We start from the raw sequence: 20,167 nt of genomic DNA, 5'->3' as shown, positions 1-20,167 counted from the left end.
GCGCTAGACAGCCATGGATGAATGGTTGAGGCGCTGCAGGGGCGAAATAGATAGATAGACTGTTGATTGATTGGATTGGATTGGATGGGACTGCTGTTCCACGAGGTCAGACTGACAGCGGATCGAGGAATGCAAAAAAGGCGTGCGATCGACAGGTCCGTGGGATCGGAATGTGCCAGATCGATACTGATCGAGATCTGATGCTGCGAGGGTGTGAGGGGAAGGTATGTAAACTAATCTTAGTAGAGAACAAGGGGAGGAGAAAGTGCAGAAAAGCAAGACAGCAGGGGTGGGAAGAAGAAGAATGGCTTGCGTAAGATGAACTGTTTGTTTGTTGCAGAGAAAAGCGAGGCTGGGAAACTGAAGTCAATCGTTGGTTGATCCGGCGCCAGTTGGGCGGCGCAGCACATCCCGATCCACGGTTCGTCGCAATGCTTCTTCTCGTTTTAATTTGCCTATCCTTCTAAAACATTTTACAACTATCTCTACCTACGCACACTGTCCAGCCTTCTCAACAATAATATTCATTCATTAACGGGTCATTAGGGTATCCATCAGATCATAACCGGAAATCGCCCGCTTTCCTCGCAGGATTCTCGCAGACGCCTCCCTCATACACCATAGAAGTAGACTCATCATCAGAAATCAAAAAAAGAAAAAAGCATAAAATAGATACAGGAAGGTATTGGTATCATCACCGCACATGGTAACTCGGCTTCCGCTGCTTGTTTACCACCGGCGGCTCGTCCACTGGATACGGCGGTCGAAGTTTCCCACTCAAACTTCCACTGTGACTGTGTCCCGGGCTGGTCGTTGTCGGCATCGGCATCGGAATCCCTCCCAGCTCACTAGGATACTCAGAAGGATAAGGTATCGGTGTCTTGGGAGGCACCGGCGGAGGCATCCCATCGTGGCCATGCCCGGTGCTGGGTCGAGAGGACCCGTGCGTCCGTGAGCTAGGCCGACTGACCTCGCCAGCCCCCGGACTAGCCAGGTCGCCTGATGTCCGCCCCGGTGATGGTAGAACAGTATCCTGTGGCGTGGGGTGCGCCGGCAGCGAGTCCTCTGTCGTGATATAAGGCACAAAATCACCCGGCAGCTCAGCTGGTAGCTCCACGGCCATCGGGTGCGATGGCGGCGGCACCGACAGCACTGGACTGTGCATGATAGACGAGGTCCCATCATCGACCTGACCCGCTGCCGCATGGTCAGCCAGCCGGCGATGTTGGCGCTCAATTTTGGCGAACTTGACACCCGCGTCCAGGATCTGGTGCTTCACCTCCGGTCGCGTCAGGTAACGCCGTGTGTTGGTGCTGATGTCTGCCAGTCGGTTCCATTCATTCATGCCAAACTCGCCCACGCCCACCTCGACGTTCAGCCGGTAATAGTTGTCCTTGCTCACATTGCGCTTAGCTAGATGGTCGCGCAGCATCGCCAAGTGAATATCCTCGCAACCCTCGATCTTGGCGATCAGGCGTCGACGGGCTTCCGCGAATGTGCCCAAGGCATCCCCGAAAAAGTCCTCCCACCATTCGTGTTGCCGATTGTTGGTGCCTGGTGGGCGCTTGCCAGTGCCCACGCTGACAAACACTCCAATCTCGCGACCGGGCCACTCGTTCATTACCGCTTCATCCAGCGCCTGCGGCGAGGGGTTGTAGGTGCCGGCACCTTCGTCGATGAAGACGTGCTGTCCAATCTGAATAGGCTTAAAGGCTAACCCAGTAGCCGAAGTGGCACGACCTGCCTGCCAGACGGTGCAGTTGAACTCGGGCGGGGGTTCTTTGCGCGAATCGTAGGACCGGAGGAGGACGGTCGAGCCGTTCCGGGACGTAGTACCTTTGTAGAGTGCAGTCACAGCACTAATCAGTCAGCACATAGTCATAAAGAAAAGGAGGCAAGCAATAGAAAATTAAAGAAGGCAAGACAGCAATAAAAATAATAAACATACGTTTTCGTCCGATACTCCCGGTTATCATACAACAGCGCATCCGGATTCCCCCAGCGCAAACCGTTCACAAATGTCGAATTGCGTTGACTAGCATGACCCGACGAATGAGAGCCAGTAGTACTGAAGCTAGCCCGACTGCCCGAGCGCTGGGGCACCGACATGGAGTTGGGACTAAAAGGGGCACTGGCCAGCGAATTGCGCGCCGACGGGCTCAAATCGTTCCCCTCCGCTTCGAAGACGGTATGTTCGCGGACGCATTCGCGGATGGCTTCTTCCAGCTTGGAAGCCTTAAACAGTGTTTTGTGGAAAGGAATGCCGGCGAACGTCTTGTCGGTTTCGAACACGCGGCGGGTCATGCGGACATAGACATCTTTGCAGGTCTCGAGATCCAGGCGTAGGCGGCCCAGCATGAGGGCGATCAAGCCACCGGTTCCGGTGCCGACGATGAGGTCAAAGTGGTCACAGGGTTTGGGGATTTCATCGCGACGAGGAGCTTTGCCTTCGCATTCGACGTAGACGCGGTACATGAGTTCTTGGAGGATGATAAGCATGGAGTAACCACGGACGCCGCCGCCATCTGCCATTCACGTGTCAAATTAGTGGGGGTTTCTTTATGAGCATCTAGAACAGATACTTACCAAGCGACAGGATCCGCAAAGGCGGACCCTTGGTGGTATCCTTGCGGCGGAGGTTGACGGAGTAATCCATGACCCCGCCGGGCGAGACGGATGAGGATGGATCGATGGGCTGATAGACGAAAAAGGCGAGGTGTTGTGAGGAGATGCTATCGAGGATGAAATGACTGGGATGTGAAGACACTTGAGATTGTGTGAGAAAAGAAGCGCCCGATAGAGTAGTAAGTAGTGGTGGTACGAAGGCAAGAAGATCTTTTGGCCTTTTGCGGGATGAAGAGAGAAACTGCGGGAAATGCAGGTGAGCGCTGCGCCACGGTCGGGCCCACGATGACATAAGGAAGCCCGCGTAGGGCAGTAATAATGCATGTTCATTGGCTGTAAGTGGAACAAGCTGTGGCGGTGTTCCCACCAGGGCGGTGCCGGTTTCCCGTTTGGGCCGTAAGTTCGTATTCAATTCGGCATTTTACCGATGCCGATTTACCCTTTCAGGCACCACTGTTTTCTCTTCTTGCATGATATCATGACAAAGACTGCAGACACCCTCGCTTTCTTTGAGTTGTTTGTTCTATCACACCGTAGTTTGTTGGTGCTACTAGCTGTATCACACCGACAATGCAATGCATCAATCCTCACCATATCAACTTAGTACTGGAATAGGTAACCAGCTCTACACAGCCCGAAATAGAAGCACAGCACCATCCAGTCTCAGTACATCCATGGATCAATAAACTCACATTCCCAACCCAAAGTTGACTCCCTCCTACTCCACTCCACTTTAGCTCTTTTACAGTGCTGGAGTGCTAGGCTTAACCTCTCCAACAAGTAAATCCCTCACCAACTTCAATCCCTCCCCGGCAAAAAGCACCATGTTCTTTTCTCTTTCCGCGGTTCCCGTCTCCACCTCCCTTGTCACCGTTCCAAACGGCGTCGATACTGCGAGCGCCACATATCCACTGCATAACTACGTATCAGCACACTTTGCATCGTTCTATACGACGGCGCCTTTCTCCGATATATTAAAAGATAATACTAGAGATCGGTTCACTCACGGGGTCCGATTCCTGCTCGTCCCACCTGTCGGTCCTGCCGTGCCACTCTCACAAACGGTATATGTAGATTTCAGCGTGCCGCGCACATTGTCCGCGATCCCCGCCACTATTTCTGGGGTCGGGCCACTGTAGTTCTCTAGATGCTGAGGGGTCCACCCGGTATAGGTAATGCGGGAGTCGAGGGTGTATACCTAGGCCTGTTAGCCATTGGGAGATGATGTGTATAGTGGAAGGTAAGTACCGTAAGCCCGCCTTTGTAGATGCTGGATGCGCCTGGGGCTGAGAGGAGACAGGCAGAAATAAGGCCTCCAGCTGCCTATATAATCGATAGCCTTGATTAGTTGTGAAGGGACCACGGTGGGGTAAGCGGAGGGAGGGGTACGGTTTCAGCGACGGAAATGGTCTCTTTGCGGGTGCGGAGGAGGTTGAAGACTTCTTCGATAAGGGGGCGGAGACTGGATGGAGGAAATTCAGACATCGTGATGTTACTAAAGGGGTGGGACTGTAGAAGAGGTGGTGGTTGACGTTGAGATTGATGAGGGGAGAAGCAGAAGTGGTGAGGAGTAAATGGTCTAGTTAGTAGTCGATACGTCATCGCCAATCAGATTCTATCGCTAAGAAATATCCTTACTTAGTATCCTACATCTATATAGTATCTACCCTCTTTAATGTCCATCAGTTGGTCAATCCCGGCCAATCTGTACATATCAGTCACACAAGAGCACTCAAAAGGTAGGACAGTAGCACACTTACCAAAAACCGTCCGTTCCTTAACCCTCCTTGCTACAACCACCGCATCTCCAACCCGCACCGTCCGGCCATCCGAACCTCCATCCAAGAACCCATATCGACCAAACACCGGACTGAACTTGGCGCCCTTATCGACGCGGCGATCCTTCATCAACTTCTTCAGCACAGTCCCTGACTCGCCCGTACCCATCTTCCCCGTCGTATAATCAACATTAAGACTCTGACACCGTACGCAATTGGCCGTGAGCAATAGCTTCGCGGAACCAGGCTTTCCAACCTGCACTTCAGCCCAAAAGTCCTCTTCAAAGGCCGTCTCTGCACCAGATATGACAATGTTCGGCCGGGCCTTGGTAACGTCCATTTCCTCATCGCCAGCTAACCGTGCCGAGACATCCTCAACTGAAGTGCGCGACACAACCAGATATGGCGCCGCATCAGCAAAAGTAATCTGCTCTTCCTTTGTATTCTGCCGTCCAGCTCCATACCAAACCACAGCTCCTGCTGCCCCTGTTGCTCCTATACTCCCCAGTAACCCCATACTCAGACCCACCCAAGACAACAAAATCATCACACCCACCAGCCCTGTTCCTAGACCCAACAACCCGCCCCTCTTCCACCACCCGTGCATACCCCTATGCGCTGAACTTTTCTCCGGCGCAAAACTCCCCAGTACACCCCTGTAATTCCCGCCCAAATACACCAGCACCACCCGATATCCAAAACATTCACTAAACCACCGATTATACTCCTCTCTCATGATATAGCCCTTTGTCGGACTCTGGTGCATGACGACTTCTACCTCCTCTAACCCCGCCATATCGGGTATCAGCGGTACCTCCAATTTCCGCTGGGACTGGGATTGATCAGCAGCAGGTGGAGGACGATATGTGACCACTATCCTGCTGGACTCAGACCCTGATGCTTTCTTGCCATCATCACTTTGAATGATATCGGTGTAGAATAGCGACATCTCCGGAAAATGAGGTACATGCATATTCTTGTATTCGCCATTGGGAAGGACTTTGAGGAGCATATAATGGCGGTCATAGGGGAAGCCGGTTCTAGTGAAGGTTGCCCTGGAGATGGGGATGCCTTGAAGGGATTTGATGGGGTAGGTGTAGAGCTTTTGGTTCATTATTGTTAGTATTACTAGTATTGATACTGGGATACAAGCATGGATGGAAGGGTGGATGGAAGTGGGGGGTTGATGTACTTGACTGATGTGCATGGTGATTCCGTGTTAGGAGTAGGTAGTTTTCTACTTGATATATTGTAGATCTAAATATGAATGAGTTTATGAGAAAGAAAGACAGAAAGAAGGAAGGAAGGAAGGGATACAGGGTCAGGATGACTGACTGAGTGATGCATTCCGCGGGAATAATTAGCCAAAGCAAGCTAGCTCCATGCGGAGATAAGCCGGGGAATCCAGACTTGGAGGGGAAAATGACTCCAACTTGCTTGTCCTATCGGCGCTTTTTTCTTATCGGCGGGTCTCTCCCTTCCCCGTCTTGCTTTTTGTCTCCGCACGGGTTTCCCTTCTTCCCCGACCCTCTCCGAATTTCATTACTCCTCCGAATTAGTAAAAGATCCCTGTTATGATGTGTTGAACATTTTAATTTCACTGTACAGACATGCATTCATAAATTAAACATAACCATGATCATTTCCCCCACCTTTCCTACTCATCCTTAGCCCAAGGCAGACTAAAGGTTCCCGCCCAGTCCTCCACCTCCTGCCGCAGGAGCACAATCTCCGGAATCTCCTCGCCCTCGCGCACATATTCCAAGAACGCCTTGACAGTGTTCGGGTTCTTCACACCCTTTGCGGCCGCGCTCTCCTTGGCTGCCTTGTCCAGCTTCTGTGTGATGATCACTGCCCGGTCCACAATGTCTGCGACGCGGCGGAAGTCCTCCGGCTGGAAGCCTCGCGTGGTCATGGCCGGCGTGCCCAGACGTAGACCACCGGGCTTCAGAGCCGACTTGTCACCCGGCACCGTGTTCTTGTTGCTGGCCACACCGCACAGCTCCAGCACCCGCTCGACGCGCGCGCCGTCCACCCCGCGGTTCTTCAGGTCCACCAGCACCAGGTGGTTGTCGGTGCCGCCAGAGACGATGTTGTATCCCAGGCCTCCGTTGCTGAGCGGGCTGCCAAGACGATCTGCCAGGGCCTTCGCATTGGCCAGCACCGTCTGCTGGTAGGTCTTGAACTCAGGCGACTGCGCCTGCTTCAGCGCCACAGCCAAGGCGGTGATGGTGTGGTTGTGGGGGCCACCCTGGTGACCTGGGAACACGGACGCATTAATCGGGCCCTCCAGGTCATACATCTCCGGGTTGCCCTTCTTGTCCGTCCGGCGGACACCCTTGCGGAAGAAGATCATCGCGCCGCGGGGACCTCGCAGCGATTTGTGGGTCGTGGTAGTCACCACATCTGAGTGGGCGAAGGGCGACGGGAGGACGTCCGCAGCCACGAGACCGGAGATGTGGGCCATGTCACTCAGCAAGTATGCGCCGGCGGCGTCTGCGATCTGGCGCATGCGAGGGTAGTCAATCAAGCGGCTGTAGGCCGAGGTACCGGCGATGATGAGCTTGGGGCGGTAGAGAAGCGCCTGCTTCTCCAGGGCGTCGTAGTCAATGAGACCGGTAGACTCATCTAGCCGGTAAGGCAGCGTTTCGAAGTACTTCGAGATGAATGAAATCTTCTTGGTGGGGGTCTGGTAGCCGTGGGACAAGTGGCCGCCATGGGGCAGGTCCAGGCCCATCAAGCGGTCGTGGGTGTTGAGGATGGCGGAAATGGCGTAAAGGTTAGCGGGCGAGCCGGACAGCGCTGTGCTTGTCAGTATAATTGTCGTACGCCAATGTCATTATAGAAATCTCACGTTGCACGTTCACACCCCATTCTTCGGGGTTAAGGCCAAAGGTCTCGAGCGCACGCTGCTGGCATAGCCGTTCAGAGGCATCAATGTGTTCGTTTCCACCATAGTATCTAGCACCGGGATATCCCTCCGAGTATTTATCTGTTGTCGCATCAGCTTCTGCTGCCCCAGGATCGAACAATGGAACATGACTGACTTTGCATGACACTGCCCAGCGCATCGAGGACAGCTTGTGATGTGAAGTTCTCGGAGGGGATGAGGTTGATGAAATGTTGCTGACGTTTTTTCTCCTATTCCTGGGGTGAGTGGATATACCAATTGCACTTGAAGAATTGGCAGTTCTACCTTCTGGAGAATGTCATAGATGGCGGGGTCGGACTCCTCGAGGGGTGCGGAGAGCAGCTGGAGTCGGTAATTAGCGGGTATGGTACGATAAAGATATGGAATGACATCAGGCAACCCGGAAGCTGCTGCATTGCGCGAATTCCGCACGATGAGGGAACACATACAGTCTGCTGTCCTTCACGAGTCGAGGAGGACACGCTGCGGCCTTGTCCCGGCAGGCGCAAAGGAGCAACCGCCGCAGGACGAAGCTGGAGAGGGATGACAGTCGACCGAATAGCGGAGCTTGCCGTGCGCGGGATCAGGCGCGAGGCCTGACGTCCACAGCGACTCAACATGATGCAGAATGTGTGATGTACAACGAAATCAGATTGGGAGAGGGGAAGAGAAGGCAATGGAGAAGATAAAAGAAGAAAAGAAGAGGAGGGAACGAGGGACCCAACGGACGAAGACGCAAGGAATGCGCGGTGATGGTATCAGCTCTCCGGTGCTGATAACGAGCTTGCCCGACTGGCCGCCAGTTGCCCGCGGGAAGCACCTGACTCTAGCCCCAATCGGGTTTAGCATCTCCGAGGGGCCCATGCGTTCGGGAGGAGTAGATATTCCGGTTCCGAGCTCGCTTGCGGGAATCCTCGCTTCCCTCCTTTCATTTTTGTTTGTGTGTGTTTCTCCCTCTTCTCTTCTTCTTTTCTTTTTCCTTTCTTCATCACACAACTAAATCCAAGATGAAGAAGGGCGTTTACGCTTGGCAGTTCTCGTGGATGGTCTGGTCTCGATCAGGCTAACCCGGGCGATGCTGACATGTCCCCGCCTCTCACCATCCATTAGGGACAATTTGAACCATCCGATTGGAATCGTGTTTGTGTGTGTCTTCTGAAATAATGTGATCCACAGCTATACATGGCTGATAGGTGATAAGAGATGGTTGGGACATGGGATGAAATGTTTTTTCTTTTTTTTCTTATAATATCTATAGTGGTTATGATAGACCGTGTATAGTTCATGTGATAGTCAGGGACTACTCCCAAACTAATGAATGCAAGTTGTCATGAAAAACATCGATGATCACGATCTAGAACTGTTTATCCACTAAAACTATACTCCGTCCTACTAAGTACTCCATTATCTAGTAGCGAGGCTCCCACATTGACCTTCAGCTGCAAACTCTAGTAGCACTGTCGAGCAGGATGATCCTGAGATTTGGCGACTTATGAATAGAAACCGGATATGGACCTATGGCTGAAGGGGGCAATGATTCTCAGGAGTCATCAAACCTTAGTGAACAACAGCCGGTTCCTGACCCAAAGATAGATGGTAGCCACAGAAAGAAAGACGGTGAAGGGGGGAAATACAGAACAAGACAGACCCAAGCAAAACTAACAGATCGAATTATGATGCCAACAGCATCCAGACCCTGAGAGAAAGGCCGTGAAGCACTCATTAATTGGTGATGTTTCACCATTGCCAGTTGCCCGCTGGGTTCCTGCAGCCCGAAATTGAACGTGGGGAACTTCCAGGTGGTAACGGTATGGTCACTAGGGGGAAAGAATACCCCGGAGAAAGAGTAGAAGATAGGAGAAATAATAGAAGGCACTAATTCACTGTATGTGTATTGTTGGTAATGGCCCGACTGTGGACGGGCAGCACTAGACTGGAAGGAGCGATGGTGGCTGCCCCCTCTTCGCTCCTTCCTTTTACTCTGTAATGTTATTTATATTAATATCGGGATCGGCCCGCTGGTTCGCCTCCTTTTCTCTCTCTCTCTCTTTCTCTCTCTCGTTCACTCTTTTCTTCCCTCCACTCACTCGCTGTTTCAGCTCTTCCGGTTCTTCAACCGAGTACATTCTTTTTCACGAACACAGTCAATCCCTCCCAAGACTACAGTCTTTACAAACGAGAAAAGAGATCCTATCTCTCCGTCAGTCCTTCGACGTCATCTATATATCCAATCTCTACACAAAAATCCAAACAAAGCACCTTCAATTCCACCCACATCCATCAAAATGCGTGTCGCTTCCGCTGCTGTCGTTGCCTCCCTGGCTGCTGGTGCCATTGCTACCGAGTACAAGACCGTCTATGTCACCGAGTACACCACCGTTTGCCCTAAGGCCACTTCTCTGGCCACTGGTCCTGGTGCCGGTTCTGGCTCGGGTGCCCAGACTACCCCGGCTGCTGCTCAGGTACGACTATTTTTCATTCTTCCTGAATTTTCCACCTCAATCAGCATCAACTGACTCCATTTGATATAGCCTACCACCATCACCATCTCCGGCACCCCCTACACCTACTCCACTCCCCTGGTTACCTCGACTGTGACCCACTGTGACAAGTGGTATGTTCTCGGCTCCATCCGCGAAGATCACTATCCGAATAATCTCAAACTGACTGATTTGATATCAACAGCTCCGCTACTGCCGTCCCTGCCACCTCCACCCCCGAGGGTGCCGCTGCTGTCGGTACCGGTGCCTCCCCCAGTGAGGCTCCTGGCTCTGGCTCTGGTGCCTCTCCTAGCGGTGCCGCCGCTGGCTCTGGCTCCGGCGCTTCCCCCAGCGAGGGTGCCTCTGGCTCCGGCTCTGGTGCCTCTCCTAGCGGTGCCGCCGCTGGCTCCGGCTCCGGCTCTTCCCCCAGCGGCGCCGCCGCCGTCGGTACCGGTCCCTCCCCCAGTGAGGCCGCCTCTGGATCCGGCTCTGGCTCCGGTGCTTCTCCTAGCGGTGCCTCCGCCGGCTCTGGCTCTGGCTCCGGCTCCGGCTCCGGCTCCTCCCCCAGCGGTGCTGCCGCTGGTTCCGGAGCTGGTTCCCCCGGTGCTTCCGCTGGTCCCAGCGGAGCCGGTGCCATTGGAATCGGCGCCACCACCCCGGTCGTCTCTTACACCCCGGTCCCCACCCCTAGTGGCTTCCACCCCTCTTCTCGCCCTCTGATCCCCAGCAGCAAGCCCGCCTCCTCCAAGCTCGTTGCTTCCTCCAGCGCCACCCCCGCTGCCTCCAGCCCCGCCCCTGCTAGCTCCAGCTCCAGCTCCAGCTCCGGCTCCTCTGCTACCTCCCCCGAGGGTGTCTCCGCCGCTGGCACTGGCTCTGGCTCCGCCACCACTCCCTCCGCCCCTGTCTTCACTGGCGCCGCTACCCGCGCCGCGGCCGGTGCTGGTGCCGGATTGGCCTCCGTCTTCGCTCTCGTCGCCTTCCTTCTGTAACTGAATTGACTTGAGGGTGTGTGTCATGGAATCAGATCTATAGAGGCATATAGAATGTCCCTCTTGACTTTCGGGACTTCTATCTATACCATGCAAGAATCTACTGGATACACTAGCGTATAAGTGGAGGTAAACGATCGGATGGGTGGTTTCCTTTGTTTGTGTCGATACTTTTTACCTTTTTTTCTTTACGACTCGACTGACAAATAACTTATTGTGTGCTTTATACCTTATTGGAATCTTCTGACGTCTATGGTTTTTTTTTCTCTTCTTTTATTTATATTCATCTACGGATTCGCATCGCTTGGCTTCCGGTTGTTCATGTTCTCGTTTTTCTATTGTCTATAACTTTAATGTTTTGAGTCATGTCTCTGAAGCAATTCAGATACAGATACATACATATGTTCACTTATAGTATTTGCGTATATCCTATCAATAGATACATAAATCTCATCCGTGTATCGATGAATACAATACGCATCGATCATCAATAGTACAGCTTCACACACATGGCTTCCAATTCGGCAGGTACAGCCATATATATCATCAATTGTCACCCGTACAGCTTGATACGTATCCAATGTCATCCAATAAGTGATTACAGCTTCGCCCGTTCCTGCCGCTCAAAATACTCCCGCACGCGTCGTCGTGCCTCATCCACAACCTCGGCATCTTCCACCGTCGGCGGCACATTCACCGGCGCCTCGTACTCCCCGCGCACTGCATGCTCAACCAGCTCCCGCAGCACCCGGCGGAGCGTCTTCCCACTGCGCGTCTTCGGGATCATACCCCGGCCCTGAATCATGCCTCCCAGGGACGCGATTGCCCCGATCTGCTCGCGCACCAGCCCATTCACCTCCTGGAACAATTCCGCTGCAGGTTTCGCGGGGATGGGCCCGGTCGCGGTCCGTGGCTGAATGAACGCGAACGGGAGGTGACCCTTCAGCGGGTCCGGAAGGCCAACCACGCTGGCTTCGCCGATTTGCGGGTGCGAGAGGATTGCTTGCTCGATGGCGCCTTTCACAGACGTGTTAGCCTGTATCTACTATCCCTACATAGATTCAGTGATGCGACGTCGAGACTTACCCGTACTGAAGCGATGCGCCGCGACGTTGATGATGTCGTCGGATCGCGCCATGATATGTATATATCCGTCTTTATCGATCATCCCTGCGTCTCCGGTGTCGAGCCATTGTCCCTTGAATCTACGTAGATAGCTCCGGTAAAATCGATCGTCGTCGTTGAAGAGTTGCGTAAATGCGGTGGGCGCCAGTGGAATGCCCAGGACAATGTTTCCCATCGTGCCCGGAGGTAACAGTTTTCCCTCGTCATTGACTACGCGCACGTCAAAACCAGGCATGGGCAGACCTGCAGATCCTGGTCGAATGGCCAATGGCTTCACTGCATCGGTCTGGGGGGAGAGCGACTCCATTGCCGCAGCACTTCTTAGTGCCAGGCCAGATATGGGAGACCCTGACTCTGACGACCACCAATTGTCCACCACCTTTGCACCGGGAGCAGCGTATTGGCTCAGAAGTTCTTGGTAGGCTTGGACAATGCTGGGTTCACTCCTTTCTCCCGCAAGAAACAGTGCGCGAAAGTGTTTGAGACCGCCTCGCTGGGCCACCTCTTTAAAGCAGCGATTGTTGGGATCATCCTTGCGGATGGCCCGCATGGCTGTGGGTGCCGTGAACAACACATGGGCCTTATGCTCTTCGATAATCCGCCAGAAGGTGCCCGCGTCCGGAGTTCCCACCGGTTTTCCTTCGAAAAGGATCGTCGTTGCTCCAACCAAGAGTGGCCCATACAAGATGTATGAATGACCGACCACCCATCCAATGTCAGAGGCGCAGAAGATGACGTCTCCAGGCCCTTGTATGTCGAATAGGTGTTTCATCGACAGCTGGAGTCCCACTGCGTGCCCACCGGCCTCGCGGAACACGCCTTTGGGCGAGCCCGTGGTGCCTGGAATTGGTTCTCGAGTTAGTTTTACCCAAGGGCCACACTGAAGATCGGAGTCGTACCACTAGTATAGATGATATATAGTCCATCCGTGCTCTTCACGGGTACCGGTTCGGCCCTGATGCCACGCATGCGTGCGCTCTTTACCAGTCGTTGCCAGTTACGTTGTCCACCTAACTTATCGGGGTTGTTCCATCGCAGCTGATCCCTCTGCCACACGATCACTTTCTCTGGCTTGAAGCGGCTCAGCTCGATAGCACCCTCAACCAACGGTCGGTAGGCGATAGGACCTTTCGACCCTTCGATACCGCATGACGCCGTCATGACGACGCGTGGCTTGGCCGCTTCGATGCGTTGTGCGAGCGACTTGGCTGCAAAACCGCCAAAGACTGCGGCATGAATAGCACCTAAGCGTGCGATCGCCAAAGAAGCAATAAGTGCGGCAGGAATCATAGGCACTGTCGATCGTTAGGTTCTGGTTCATTATATCTAGATCGAAGGTGATTCAGAATTGAGTCTTACTGTAGATAATGACGACGTCGCCCTTTCGCACACCCTCTTCCCTGAGCACGCCTGCTAGAACTTCGACTTCGTCCAATAGCTGTTTGTATGTATATTTCTCCCTCGTCCCCGTTACCGGGGACTCCCAGATGATAGCAATATTATCCCCATTTCCCGAATGGACATGCCGATCGACACAGTTGTAGGTGGTCGAAATCTCTCCATCCGGGAACCAGCTCCAGTGAGAATGACTGGAGCCACTGGGAGTTGTTTTCGTTTGCTGGTTGAGAGCACGCGATGGCTGTTTATGCCAGTACAGTTGTTCGGCCTGGCGAGACCAGAAGCCTTCTGGGTCGCGCAGGGAGATGTTGTGTACCAACTGTTGCGGGTGGAGTGACATCGTGGACCGATAACGATGCTGGAAAAGGGATGAGCCTCTCTTCGAAAGCGTCGAAGGAATAGGACCGAAACAAATAGTAACGGATGCAAAGCCGATGGAAGAGACAAAAAACGGACTGGCAGCAACACACGCCAACATGGCCGACATGAATAGAGAGCGGTGTCAGTTCCGGTGGGAGGATGAGGGTCCTCTTGCAGATACTGAGCAGTTAGTCCCTGTCACATTCCGCGGATGGGTCAAGAATTGGACATGCTATCCGAGACCGCGCTGATGTGCCGTGAGTCTAAGGGGGACTAGCATGGACACCGGCGTTTAACGTGCAGGCTCGGGGATGTGTTGGTCTGTACTAGGGCGATGCACCGCCGAAGTGGCCGGAGGGGAAGAAAGGGACACTTTTAACATGGTTTGTCTTCATCCAGAGGGGCGTTCGTGGCGGCGCGACCGCACTGAGACAACATTGGACCGACAGGAAGCTCCGGTGACAGCCGAGGGGGATGTGTTGTCGATCACCGAGGATGATGAGGAGGAGGGGAAGGGGAAGTGGCAGAGAAAACGTGAGAAGGAGGAGACAAGATGAGAGAAGATGAGGGGGAAGCAGACCAAAAAGGTGGGGATGACTGACACCTTAACCCAGTTAAGCCAGTTAACAGAGACCCACCATCTTTCTCCGCTTTATGGAGACATTTCTCAACCTGTGCTACTCCAGCAGATCAGAATCAATTCCTTGGAAAAGCGAAGATAATTGTACAGTACAGTTTGGATATTTACTAGTCTCTACTAGGAATGAGCGAAAATCATGAACGAAGAGACTTTGTCCACTGATAGTACAGAACCTACTACTCCAATGTTGACTAGTGACCAGTTGAGTTAGCCAGCCTCAAGAATGAGACCTCATGCATGATAATACTTAGTAGTAGCAGTAGTAGTACGGAGTACCAAAGTATCAGACGCGATAACCGAGCCGTTACAATCTTACTCAGTACCCAACTCCCATTAGTTAGCATTACCTCTTGGGACAGTTCGTATTCAGGAAAAAGGAATTCATCCAATGCCTTCATTGGGACTTCCTCACTGGTCAGCTGCTTTCAGCTAGTAGCTTCAGCTGATATGTATACTAGTACTTACCGTTAGTATAGGTGTTCAATTACCAATTGCTCAACCTACAAATGTCAAGATACTAGCATACTGATAATCACCGGCCGACCGACTGGCAGCAGTACTACTAGTATAACTCATTTATCTACTGTTTGGGTCTCTCCCCGCATACGGAACCACCCTCAACATCAACCGGTGACGGAAATAGAATAGTATATTAGGTTATCGAAGGGACCCCTCTTTGTTTTTTTATATCTTTGTGATTCTTTTGTGGTAATGCCAATGCATCGAAATTTCACAACTCAAAAGCTCAGCCGTAGGGTATCATATCGCAATGCCTGCTAAACGGTCGACTGCCATCCTCGCTCTACCACACGAGTCGTTCCATCATCTACCGCCGCCCCTCATCGCTTCCTCCGACTCATCGCTCTCCATTGCCTCGTCCAGCTGCCCCTCTTGCCTCCTGGCCATTCATGCGCCATTCATATATGCAGAAGGTTTGGGCGCTGCGCCGACGGGCGCCGGACAACCAAAGCCAAGAAGAAAACGAAATAAAAGAAAAGAAAACATTAACAAACAAGAACAGAGATTGCGCATCGTTCTATGGTCCCAGCAGCTCCGGAATCCCCTGTCCTCTGAAACATAAGATCCCCCATTGTAGCCGAAACACCCTGCCATGGACGCGAAAGAAAACCCAGCCCCCGGGCACATATAATACTATTAATAAAAAAGCATGGTTCATGCATCAAGCACAATCGCTGACCCGCCCTCGCATCTGTTCGAATTAAGCACCTGCGAGGAAGGGGACCGAGAGGACGAGCGTCAACGAAACAATAAACAGGTCGAAAGTTGTACGTTGCGTAAAGATCTTGCTGGACGGCGCATTTTCGACCAACCGCTTTGAACATGGGAAAGATGCCGCCCCTGGTCCGAACCTCCACGAGGTCATATAAGAGAAGTATGAGATAGAGAGGCCAGGGGCAGACGTAAGTTGGGGAGAGGGGGAGAGGGAAAAAGAGATAAGAATGCGAAAAGATAATCAGATCACTGACTGATCGAGAAATATAGGTGTGTGATCCTTGCAGCAGCAGAAGCAGCAGGGGCCAGCATCTAGGAACCGGGAAGGGAATCAATCAGCCAGCTGAACGGGCCGTGCGCAGCCAACTATTCACAGAATCGTGCACTTGAACGGGCGGCGATGGCTTCCTGTACGGTCGGGCCGGAACGATCTGGGATATTCGGGACCAGGATCACGCCCGGCACCCAAACCGGTCGTGCGTCGATCCTGAGATCGCCCTTGCTGTTGCTGACGCTGCTGTCGCAACATGCGGACCACGTCATAAAAGGCCTTCTCCACGTTAATGCAGTTCTTTGCGGAAGCCTCGACGAATTCACAACCAAGATCCTTGGCGAGCGCCTGTCCCTCCTGAGCCGAAACGGCGCGCTCAACGGCCTTGTCGCTTTTGTTACCAACCAGCATGACCGGCACCGGAAGCGGGGGGCCCGAAGGCGTGTGAATCGGGGATCCCAGATAACTGGCCCCCGAGGGCGAGCCGGAGTTGGCCGATTCCTTGACCATCTTGATCTGATTGTAAAACTTCTGTATGCGGGAGAACGAAGCTCTCGAGGTGATGCTGTAAACGAGGACGAACCCTTCGCCGTCACGGATCCATTGGTCTCTCAGCGCAGTATATTCCTCCTGACCTGCTGTGTCCAGTACTTCCAACATGCACGACTGTTGATCAATCACGACTTGTTTACGATACGAGTCTTCGATGGTCGGATCGTAGGTTTCAACGAAATGGTTTAGACAGAGCTGTTGGGAAAGACCAAGGTCCAAAGATCAGTTGTCGGGACACCAGTGCGGGCGGGTACGCGAAGGGCTAACCTGAATTGTGAGGGCTGTCTTTCCGACACCACCATCCCCTAGCACCACCAATTTGTACAATGTCATTTTCCCCGACATGGTGAATGATTATTCTACCAGAATGGTAGGGTGATAGGTTGAGAGATAATTGGGTGTGTCACTGGGGAACAACCGGGGGTGGGTAAAGACCACAGGAGTGAGAAGAGGAAGAGAGGGAAAGAAAAGAAAAGCAAAGAGATCTATGAAGGCTCCACGGTGAGCACGGACGCGGGAACGGAGCGTTTCGATTCGCGAAACGCTGGGGTCCTAAGGAGGACGGCTATTTGGGTAGTGCGGTTAGCCACCGGAATCCATTGCCTTTGGACCCCCAGTCCAAGCTCGCCAGTCCACACCGGAAGCGACAGGAGCAGCCAGAGGAGGGGGTAAGGGAGGGGGAAATACGTACCTAAAATGCAGTGGGAAGAGGGTGGTAATTAGGGGAGAAAGAGAGTGAGGGAGAAAGGTGTGAACGAAGAGCGATTAAGAAGTCGCCGGATTCTCGTTACTGCGACCTTTAAAAGCAATGGAGGGGGGGAAAGCAACCAAAGATAGGCAGAGAATGTGGTGAAGGAGAACCTCTTGATTTGGCTCGAGGACTCTCAAATAAGCGGCCACCCACAGCTGCAGAATGGCACAAGCGGGCGGAGTTCAATTAGTGAGCTGGCCCGGAACTCCGCGTGAACGTAAGAAAATAAGATGAACGGGGCTCGCCCGAGCTTCGAGACACACAGGAAGGTTTGCCTCAAGGTAATTCTGCCACGTGAGGGGCGAGACGCAGACAATGATCGCCAGCAGCGGATGTGCTGAGAAAGTATCCGCAGGCTGCAAAAGGTGACTTTTTTTCGGGGGGGGGGATGCTGAGTTTTGACGAGAGTGGAGGGGGAGGAGGGGAAGAGGCGCAGGACCTAAAGGGAGAGGAGGTCCAAAGAGGCTTGGCCGGAAAAGATTCGACGGAAGAGGGGCAAGCCCCAATTGTTGATGTTGTTTTGGGAATGGTTCCAAGTTAAGGTCCCGAAGAATGAGAGGTGTACCCGGGAGAGGAGGAATCGAGGAAAATGGAAAAGAGGGAGAGAGAGGAAAAGAGAGAGAACAGAGGATGGGAAGGATTCTAAGAAGTACAGAAAGAAATAATAGAAGGATGATGAGGGGATGGTATGGAGAGGGTAAAAGGGAAAATTAAAATGAGGAAGAATAAAATAAAAGAGAAAATTAAATAAAAAGAAAAGAAAGGGCGAAAAAAAGGATGACTAGGACAGAGGGATGATAGATAATGAAGTAGCGGAGACGATGATCCCTGCTGGAGACCAACAACCGCGGTTTAGTTTCAAGAGGTAAGTAGTAGTAGTAGTAGTAGGAACCCAATCAATGGATGGGCTAGATCGGAACCAATGAAATACTGGAATCAATCTAACCGGGCGAGACACAATTGGAGTTGGGATTGGAACGAGAAGATCATAAGGTGATGATGGGAGAGAGAAAGCAGAGGCAACAATGATACTGTGTAGGCGAGATGGATGGAGTGAGAAGAACAGAGAAGGGAGGAGGTTGCAGTAGGAGGAGGAGGGGGTGGAAGTAAGTAAGGTAAAGTAAAGTCAAGTAGACCGACCGATGGAGGGGATAGGAAAGAAGTGGATGAGACGAAAGAGTCAAAAAAAGGTCACAGGATGACAGTTCTAAGGCAGGAGGCAGTCAAATCCGTCAGGTCATTCAGTTGGTTGAGTGAATGAGTGAGTGACCCAAGTCAACTACCATACTACTGAAGGTAAGCAAGAAGGTAGTAATCTGGAGCTGAACAATGCTGCAACCCAAGACCCACGGGGGGTTGTGGAAACAAGTGGGAGGGTACGGTATGATACGGTCATTTTGCCCGGTATGGAAGTCTCCCGGTGGATATCCGCTACTTTCAGGTAACAACAACCCCTCCTCTTCTCTCTCTCTCTCTCTCTCTCTCTCTCTCTCTCCCTTTTCTGTTCTCGTTCTGACGTAGAATTGAAGATTCTCATATAGATTACACTCTACCGAGTACATTGGGGAATTGCAGGAGTTGGCCCAACCTTCGCTGTTCTGATCATGCTGTTGTACCGACCACGCGCACTGGGAACGAACCAATTTGAACCTGACAACCCATACGGTGAACCGAAATCAATCTAGAATCTAGACCATACTATCTGACATGGGTATATGATTGGGAAGAAAACTCTAGAATTGCATAGGAATGAACTACCTATTGCATTTTGTCTATCTACAGAGCTTGCTGCCTGCGACGCCTCGTGCTTTACATCATATATCGGTCCCTGTCCCACCTGGTTTGTTTTGTCCGCTGCTTACAGGACAAGGAGTTGCATTCAATTTGAAGTTCAGTCTTGAGATGGTTTCGGGTAGACACGATGTGGGTGCATGGAAACACTAAGTTCAAGGCTGGCTCCCCACAACAGACATAAGTCAGAACGGGCATGGTAACTGGTAACAAATGGTATTCGCCCCGATTGCAGAGTTGCAGATTGGATCAGGAGTCAGGAACAGATCCATTAGCTCTGAGTGTCCCTATCACAGAGGCATTAAGGAACAATCATTCGCCTGGCGCAAAGAGCAATCCAATGCGCATGTGGTGCCAACAATTTAAGCCGCGATGAATGAAAGGCCAACCATACCACACTTGCTCATGCCGTGCGCAGGCGAGTAAATCTTAGATACCTGCTGGTGAACAAGAACCTTTTGCGCCACCAGGTGACTGTCCGAAGTTCTACCAAGGGACCAGAAAGGCAGTGCTCGATATGACGCCTTATGGAGCAAGCCACTCGTCTGTATGGACCGAAGTAGGTCCATGAGGACCCATCCATCCCGTGTAGCAGGAGGATTTTCACGGTTGACGATGCCCTAAGAGTCGCAAGTTCCACTCAAGTGCGACGGGGAGAAGGAAAGAACATTCCGCGCCCCCCTCTCTCCCCTGGGGAACCGGACTAAAACCAATCTTCCTGATTATCGGGATTTTGAAAAAGTGTAACAAATTCGCCCAAGAGCCATTGTACTTGGGATGCGAAGCGTCGTTGCTTGCCAACTAGTAGAAGAGCGTGGGAAACCTCAACGACCTCGGACAATGCTAGTGAGTTACGAGTATTCTATTAGTCATTATTTGCACACTATTGGGGAGTTAACCTTGATGTTCACCAGGAACAGGTTCGTGGATATAGGTGCCCCCAACATCGTAGAAGACTACTAGTAGCGTTCTCGAACAACGAAAAGGGGCTAGCTAAGTAGAACAAAAGTCTCCATCGCCGCGGTATATGACGTTTGACAAATCGGCTTCCGGTCAGTCTTAGTTTGAGGATGGGAAATCCCTGGAGACACCCTGGTGGGGAGGGGAAGGCATTATTGTCCATTCCCCCCTATTGCATCTGCAGCATAGGGAGATTTATCGGAAGCAAAAGGTCACCATTCATGAGCTAAAATGTTCGCCCCTTGAGACACACTAAATAGGTTAGGAGAGATCAACCGTTCGAGGTAGCACAGTATTGCATGT

At 52.3% G+C, this 20,167-nt stretch overlaps 4 protein-coding genes across 4 annotated transcripts; 1 reads left to right on the top strand and 3 right to left on the bottom strand.

The window, feature by feature from the left end:
- Nucleotides 1–505: 505 nt before the first annotated feature.
- BO88DRAFT_447659 (SHMT-domain-containing protein) lies at nt 506–8,077 on the bottom strand. Its single transcript, XM_025710389.1, has 11 exons — nt 7,764–8,077; nt 7,600–7,656; nt 7,451–7,544; nt 7,258–7,395; nt 6,087–7,205; nt 5,721–5,733; nt 4,348–5,599; nt 2,752–2,766; nt 2,587–2,695; nt 1,949–2,525; nt 506–1,859 (listed from the first exon to the last, which is right to left on the bottom strand). Exons 1-11 carry the CDS (start codon nt 7,932–7,934, stop codon nt 695–697), a joined length of 4,710 nt encoding a protein of 1,569 aa, XP_025557291.1. The 5' UTR covers nt 7,935–8,077; the 3' UTR covers nt 506–694.
- Nucleotides 8,078–9,599: 1,522 nt separating this feature from the next.
- Nucleotides 9,600–10,783, top strand: BO88DRAFT_458948 (putative GPI anchored protein; the record flags this gene model as incomplete). The annotated part of the gene is made up of 3 exons (XM_025711073.1): nt 9,600–9,776; nt 9,846–9,928; nt 10,000–10,783. 3 exons carry the CDS (start codon nt 9,600–9,602, stop codon nt 10,781–10,783), a joined length of 1,044 nt encoding a protein of 347 aa, XP_025557290.1.
- A 138-nt stretch (nt 10,784–10,921) lies between these two features.
- Nucleotides 10,922–13,892, bottom strand: BO88DRAFT_218027 (putative acyl-CoA synthetase). The gene is made up of 4 exons (XM_025701978.1): nt 13,268–13,892; nt 12,808–13,203; nt 11,870–12,748; nt 10,922–11,800 (listed from the first exon to the last, which is right to left on the bottom strand). Exons 1-4 carry the CDS (start codon nt 13,791–13,793, stop codon nt 11,382–11,384), a joined length of 2,220 nt encoding a protein of 739 aa, XP_025557289.1. The 5' UTR covers nt 13,794–13,892; the 3' UTR covers nt 10,922–11,381.
- A 2,017-nt stretch (nt 13,893–15,909) lies between these two features.
- Nucleotides 15,910–16,707, bottom strand: rasB (Ras small monomeric GTPase RasB; the record flags this gene model as incomplete). Its single annotated transcript, XM_025708435.1, has 2 exons — nt 15,910–16,557; nt 16,630–16,707. 2 exons carry the CDS (start codon nt 16,705–16,707, stop codon nt 15,910–15,912), a joined length of 726 nt encoding a protein of 241 aa, XP_025557288.1.
- Between the last annotated feature and the right edge of the window lie 3,460 nt (nt 16,708–20,167).

The sequence above is a fragment of the Aspergillus vadensis genome, assembly GCF_003184925.1.
Source record: "Aspergillus vadensis CBS 113365 unplaced genomic scaffold BO88scaffold_40, whole genome shotgun sequence".
NCBI classification, from domain to species: Eukaryota; Fungi; Ascomycota; class Eurotiomycetes; order Eurotiales; family Aspergillaceae; genus Aspergillus; species Aspergillus vadensis.
The sequence above is the reverse complement of the archived record's forward strand: the minus strand, read 5'-3'. Positions and strand labels throughout refer to the sequence as shown.

Bases quoted from the DNA above. Each gene is read 5' to 3' on its own strand.
- BO88DRAFT_447659 (XM_025710389.1), bottom strand. From the start codon at position 7,934: ATGTTGAGTCGCTGTGGACGTCAGGCCTCGCGCCTGATCCCGCGCACG. The intron at 7,396-7,450 runs GTCAGTCATGTT...ATGCGACAACAG, and splicing joins GCTGGGCAGTGTCATGCAAA to ATAAATACTCGGAGGGATAT. The intron at 7,206-7,257 runs GTGAGATTTCTA...TGACAAGCACAG, and splicing joins ATGGGGTGTGAACGTGCAAC to CGCTGTCCGGCTCGCCCGCT.
- BO88DRAFT_218027 (XM_025701978.1), bottom strand. From the start codon at position 13,793: ATGTCGGCCATGTTGGCGTGTGTTGCTGCCAGTCCGTTTTTTGTCTCT. The intron at 13,204-13,267 runs GTAAGACTCAAT...AACGATCGACAG, and splicing joins CGACGTCGTCATTATCTACA to TGCCTATGATTCCTGCCGCA. The intron at 12,749-12,807 runs GTACGACTCCGA...AACCAATTCCAG, and splicing joins ATATATCATCTATACTAGTG to GCACCACGGGCTCGCCCAAA.